At 30.1% G+C, this 7,277-nt stretch overlaps 1 protein-coding gene across 1 annotated transcript; it reads left to right on the forward strand.

The window, feature by feature from the left end:
* Positions 1-3,906: 3,906 nt before the first annotated feature.
* Positions 3,907-6,870, forward strand: LOC121772669 (transcription initiation factor IIB-2-like). Its single transcript, XM_042169857.1, has 7 exons — positions 3,907-4,369; positions 4,834-4,858; positions 4,981-5,110; positions 5,207-5,337; positions 5,481-5,569; positions 6,247-6,323; positions 6,473-6,870. Exons 1-7 carry the CDS (start codon positions 4,020-4,022, stop codon positions 6,607-6,609), a joined length of 939 nt encoding a protein of 312 aa, XP_042025791.1. The 5' UTR covers positions 3,907-4,019; the 3' UTR covers positions 6,610-6,870.
* The last annotated feature ends 407 nt before the right edge of the window (positions 6,871-7,277 follow it).

A 7,277-nucleotide genomic window follows, 5' to 3' on the forward strand; every position in this document is an offset into this window, starting at 1 on the left:
ATATAGTGTTTTGAAAATATCAACACAATGCTTTGTGAATGTCAACACATTGTTTTAAGAATGACATTTTACATATTTTATATACTATGTTGACATTTGTTGCTGTACGAAAAAATTGAAATTTTTTTATTTATTTTTTCAAACTTAGATATCAGAACATATGCAAGTGAGATCTCATTAGAATCCTTACAACTGATGTCAAGAGTGCTCGAACTCGACACCTCATGCAATAATGTCTAAGCTCTTTGCCGCTAGGACAAAGGCTCTTGACTAATTTGATACTATGTTGTGTTTTAAAGTTATGTGATATTTTTCAAAATTTAGTTATAACTAATTTGTTGTAAATTGACCTTAATATCCTTATTGACGTTTTTTTATCGTATTGACATTTCTGGGCTGATGATATAAACCATTGATTTGAATATCTAAGTGCTATTATTTAATTATAGTTAGTAATTAAGTATTGAGTTAGTAATATAACACTCCCTCGTAACATAAATAGTCGAAATATTTTATAGTTATTCATAGTGAAATATATATATTTTCTTTCGTTATATTAAATACGTACATTACCTCCTAAATTTTTGTATAGTCTCCAAAATTTATAACTGTGTCCAGAAAAAAATGAATATATTTAATGGGGCCACTTTAATTTATGAGTAGTGATAAATGTACATAAATTCTACGTACATAATTGGAGTTTTTAGGTATTTCACATTTATAACCGATTAATAATTTTTAATTACTTTTAAATAAATTGGTATATTACTCATGTATCCTTTGAAAAGAGTCAAAATAGATATGCAGAAAAAAATGGCATACTACGCGTTTTTATCTTATTTCTCTCTCCTCTCTTCCACCTTTTTTCCTGAAATCGTAAGAGTTTTTTTTTTAATACAAATAATAATAATAATAATAATAATAATAATAATAATTTCTGAAATCGTAAGAGTTGTTTTCTCTCCTCTCCTCTTTCATCTCTCTTCAAAGTTCAAATAGATAATAGATTGATTGATAATACATAATAGTGTGTACAGTTGAGTTTTCTCCTCTATCTTCCATGTTTTTGGCGGTTTTGTATATAATAATCAACTTCTTTTTCATCATCCACAATTTTCCATGAGCGGAAAATCCTGTTTTTAACATACAAGTATGAATACGCATGGTACATTTTTTTTTATTTTATAATATTATAATGTTATAACATATATTTAAATTTGAAATTTAAAGTACTTGCAAATTATAAGTGTGATATTGTATATTGATCGTTTGTTTAGTTTTTTGTCATACATTATAGAAATTAAATTAAGTTTATAGATTAAAATAGATTATAAAATTTAGTTCAACTTAAAAATTGAAATACTAACAAATTCAAAATTATAATTATGTTAAGATAATGTTTGTATGCTTTATTTACTTATAAAGTCTAATTACGAAATGAAATCTTTTTATATTTTGTTTATTTATTAGTTTAATTAAATTTCACTGATGCTATAGAGAGTAGAAAATAACTGCATCTTATTTTACTTTTTATTTATTGTTATAAATGAAGTAGAATTGAAAGTTTTAATAAAATCAAAGAAATAGTTGACTTTTTTTTTATATTGCAGTTCTATTTGAAAATATTTATTATCTTGATAACAAATATATCCATAAATTATTGAATAAATATTTGTGGACTTTATAAGATTAAATGTATTAAAAAGTCATAAAATATAAGTAAATTTATTCAGAATTATACACTTTATCTGTTTTTAAATCGATTGTTTAATTCATTTTTTTTATCATTTACATTGAACTTTATTATGGTGCATCAACACTATATCTAGTTTCTATCATGTGTCCTTCTAGAGGGGGCACAATTAAATATTCATGAATTTAATATATTTTATAACAATAGTATATTATTAATATTCAAGTAACATTAATGTCTATTGATCACTACATAAGTTTAACAATAATGTAAATAAAATTGCATGTCAAATATATTTAAAAATTTCCTCAAAGATATGCAATAAGAATAACATATAAGGAATGATTTCTATATAATTTCAAATAAATTAATAAAATAACAAATCAAGTTTTGATTTTTATGAATTTTGTGAAATTTAAAATTTCAATAACATTTTTTTATATATTGAAATCAAACTAAATATATAAATCGAAAAAATACTAAATGCGCGTCAAACGAGAGTAGTGCTTGTATAAGATATGTATCATATCATTTCTCTTTAAACATATACTCCATTTCATAACATATGTGTTTTAAGTACAAAGTGATCCACAAATCCGGTCTAACACATATGCACCTACATATTATTCATCTAAAAATATATATACTTTTTTTTAAATAATGGAGTAATAATTTAATCTATTTTCTTGTTATAATAAGGTTTTAAAATAAATAAAATGCAGTATAAAATATCAATAAAATTAATATTAATTAATAAAAGAAAAGAGCACAAGTTATATACAATATATAAAGTAAAGAATAAATGTATAGATCTCATAATATTTTAAATGTCTTTTGGTACACATAAAATAAGATGCATAATAAAGTTAAAAATAGAATAAATAAAACTTAAAAAATAAAAATATATATTATCTAATAAATAAATATAACAAATTAACACACACAACAAAACAATAGCTCATTTAATTTTAATAAATTATGTTAACTGCAAGATATAAATTAATTGATATTTATGTCAATTGTTATGCAAAAGTCTAAATCGTCAAAAACGAAATATATGAAAATCTTATTTCTTAATCTCAATCATATTTATACAATATTTTTTATGTAATTAAATATCGTTAAAATTATTAATTAAAAAATTGAAGTGAATACATAAAATACGATTCAAAGTTAATTCAATAAATTCTAGTGAATTCCAGCTTGCCATGTGATATTGTTCATCAATTTTAATCAGTTGTTTTTTTGAGCCAAATAGTATAGATGTACCCCTAAAATATCAAGATTTTAAATTTTAATTTAAACACCAAACAAAAATATAGTTATTACTTTTTTATTTATGAAAAACAATAATAATATAAATTTTAATAAATTATTAATTACAAATAATAATTAATATATTATTATATTTATTATTATGATGAATAATTTAAATATGGATTGTCCATCATAATATATAATAATATAATTGTAATTATAGTTACAGTATTATACTCATTTATTATAATAATAAATATGATTGTTATTATTGTTATTATTATTATTATAATATTTATGTATATTATAATTGAATAAATTTTATAATTTAAAATTTCAATACGACTTTATTGATTAATTATTAATTTATAAAATATAATAATTATTATTTATTATGCGATTTATATTATATAATTATATTTTAATTAATTTATAAATTATTAATTACTAGTATGAAATATTACAAAATATAGTTATAATTATAATAATTTTAACCGTGCTAATTTATTATAATAAAATTAAGTACCATAATTTATAATTTTAAATTATTGCATTAAATATGTAAAAATCCTACAACTGAGAAAAAGAATATCTAAGAATAGTTAGGATTTAGACTACTGGAAAGTTGTACTAACTTTCCTTGTTCTCAGATTCTGATTACTTTCCTAGTTTGATTAAAATTTAAGGAATCAGATTACTTTCCTAGACAGAATTCTGACAACCAAACATGAGCTAAGAGTATTACGTAGGTAGAATTTAGGTACGTTTATCTTTTTCCCTTGATTTATTTGCCAAAGATTTACAATAGCGAAAATAACACGTCCTGAGTATTTTCCACGTGTCTATTTGCCAGCTGTAAAACCCGACCCGCTCCGAAATTGAAATTCCAATCCATTGCCCCTTTCCCTCCCTATATATACCGCCTCTTCCTTCTCCGTTTCTCTCTGTATCTCATATTGCCTTCGACCTCGTTTCACCGAGAGAGAGAAATTGTTCACCTACACACAGCAATTCGCGGTTTTCAATTCCTTACCTATCCAATTTGGGGGAAGTTTCGATTATATACACAATGATGTCCGACACATATTGTCCGGACTGCAAGAGGAACACGGAGGTCGTGTGCGATCACGCGGCGGGCGACACCGTCTGCTCCGAGTGCGGCCTCGTGCTGGAAGCGCGCTCGATCGACGAGACGTCGGAGTGGCGGACGTTCGCTGATGATTCCGGCGACCACGACCCCAATCGCGTCGGAGGGCCCGTCAACCCGCTTCTGGGGGACGCCGCGCTCTCCACCGTCATCTCGAGGGCTCCGAATGGCTCCAATGTGGACTCCTCTCTGACGCGCCTGCAGAACCGGGGCGGCGATCCCGACCGGGCTCTGCTCATGGCGTTTAAGGCGATTTCTAGCATGGCTGATAGGTCCGCCTTCGATTGATTTTTCTAGGCTGGTTTCGATATTAGTGGGATTTTTGAAGTGGCTGAAGGTGTTGGAGTTTAGGGTTTTGATAAAATTGACTCGATTAGGGCTGTGTGGATTCTAATATATCACAATTATGAGTCTTAATCTTTGGGGAGAGGTTGTGTTGATTGGTTCGAGGATTGGAAAGCAGAATTAGTGTAAATGTTGGTAGATTGACGGAATTTCAGTGTTTTCATGAGCTTTGTACATTTTGGCTTTTGGTGTTGAATTTAGTAGCTCTATCTGTTAGGAAGGAGTTTGAATGGTTAGTAATTGGGGTAGCCAATATGTGGCTTGATTATGTTTTTCAAGATGCAAGTTATATTGCTGATGTACGATGTTTATCTTGGTTTGTTGTTAATGCTTTATGTGAAAACTACTTGGAAAATGTAGCTTACATTAAGCATTTTTTTGTTATTTTCAGGTTGAGCCTTGTAACAACCATTAAGGTATGTTATCATTTTTTTTACTGTGCTTTGGTGTATGATTTTTCTTAATGTAGATGTTCAATTTTTTTGAGCCATATTGGTTGATGGTAAGTGGTAACCCCATTGTTTGTACTGTCTTTAAGGATCGAGCAAGTGAAATATATAAAAGGTTGGAAGATCAGAAGTGTACAAGGGGTAGAAACTTGGACGCCCTAGTGGGTGCCTGCATTTATATTGCTTGTAGGCAGGAAGGCAAACCACGCACAGTAAAAGGTGCCTCCTTATATCACGTTGATAACTAGTACAATATCATTTAAGTTTGGCCCCTGTTGTATGAAGTCTCCTCTAAATCGTGTGAGTATCAACTAGAAATATGCTCAATTGTTGCGGGAGCAACAAAGAAAGAAATTGGCCGGGCAAAAGAATTTATAGTGAAACAGTTGAAGGTTGATAAGGGTGGACCAGTGGATTTGACAACGATTCGTCCAGGGGATTATCTGGTGAGTTTTTTTCTGGAAACTAAGAAAGTTACTGCAACATGCTGGCTGCTGCTAATGTAGATAGTCATTTGTTGATCTGCAACCTGTCATTTACGATTCTTCTATTAATTTCAAATATGATGGTGGTTTCGTCTGCCATACAGAGACGTTTCTGTTCTAATCTTGGCATGACCCATGAGGAGGTTAAAGCTGTACAAGAAACTGTGCAGAAGGCAGGGAACTTTGATATCAGGTACTATGATATTCTTGCTTCTTTGGAAGTTCTTCCTGACAATTTTTCATACTATTTCATTACTGTAGCCTGGCCTCGTCATCTTATGGCAGTTCTGTTTGAACTTAAACCCTCCTGCCTAATAGTTTGTGTTTACAAGAAAGTGATAGTACATGACTACAGATTTTATGAATGTACGAAGAGTTAGTAAGTTTGAAAGCTGGCTGTGTTTAAAAAACTGGGAAGTTAGATAAAAGCTACACATGGCTGACTTCTTGAGATCTGATGATGCATAAAGAAATTTTATATGTTTGAGAATGTTTGTCTCTCATTTTGCTCAGAAGGTTGAAGACAAATTGGATAGTGCGGAAGGTTCTTGGAAGTTATCTTAAGATGGTCCAGTTAAATCACATAGATTTGAAACCCTTGTTTCATTCTTAGAAGTGAACCTTTAGCTACTCAATATTAGAGCTTGAATGAGGAAAGATAGAAAGTAGGAACTTTGTTAACCATGTTGATATACATGCTGTTGAGTTATAGTTTATGTACAACCCAATTGATAGCATGATTCATTGCAGTTCAATTCATACATAATAATGATTGGTTCATTGGTTGTAGTATCTGTCTATCAGGTTGAGAAGTTCCGCTAACTTATAGCTAACCTCCACTTGGCCTATAATATCGATGTTGTATTGCAGGAGGAGCCCAATATCTATTGCTGCAGCCATCATTTTTATGATAACCCAGATATCCGAAGCCAAGAAACCCCTAAGAGGTAAGAGGTTTTGTATTTACTCAGATATTTCATATTGCAATGACAACAACTGCGTATTCCTTGCGGTGATGTAAGCACTTGTAATTTCACGCTATCACGATTGTATACCCTCTTTCCTCCACTAAAACTTGGAAATGGTGTGCTTGCAGATATCTCACTTGCTACTACAGTGGCAGAAGGTACGATCAAGAATGCTTACAAGGATCTCTACCCCCACGCTGCCAAGATCATACCCGAATGGTATTCAAAGGAAAGGGACCTCAAGAATCTTTCCAGCCCTAAGTAGTAAATGACAGACTTCTTGGTGTGGAGAAATCACGGTCGCTTCTTTGAAATGATAAGAAAATGGGTGGGAAAACGTAAAATAGAAAACAGGTTATACGGATTTTTTCGGGCTGTGACATCTGCAAACTTCCCATTTTGAGGTTGCTTTGCTGTGTGGAATGTTTTTTAACATATGTTGATGGTTGATGCAGAGTGAGCTTCAGTATCACTCTTGTTTTGCAAAATCTGATTTGTGTATAACTTATTATCATAATTGATTTAAGGGTGATGGTCTAACATGGTATATTTAAAAGAGAGAAAAACTACTTGAGAATCCTTTGAGTATAACTTATTATCATAATTGATTTAACGGTGATGGTCTAACATGGTATATTTAAAAGAGAGAAAAACTACCTGAGAATCCCCCTTCTTGCAAAACTTGTATTAAGCCTCTCCACGGAGAAAAGGTATATAGAAAATGTATATCATGTATTTATCTTCTTAAAAAGTGAAATGTATCTTTCTTGCAAAACTTGTATTAAGGGCATCTTCAAGGGGAAAGGTAAATGGATAGGTAAACTAATATAACTACCATATTTACCTTTTTTTTCATAAAAAACCATTCTCCAAGGGGAGAGGTATTTGAGAGGTATTATATTTTTTCCCATTTTGAAGAAGTATCTTTACCTC

The sequence above is a fragment of the Salvia splendens genome, chromosome 16, assembly GCF_004379255.2.
Source record: "Salvia splendens isolate huo1 chromosome 16, SspV2, whole genome shotgun sequence".
Lineage (NCBI taxonomy): Eukaryota > Viridiplantae > Streptophyta > Magnoliopsida > Lamiales > Lamiaceae > Salvia > Salvia splendens.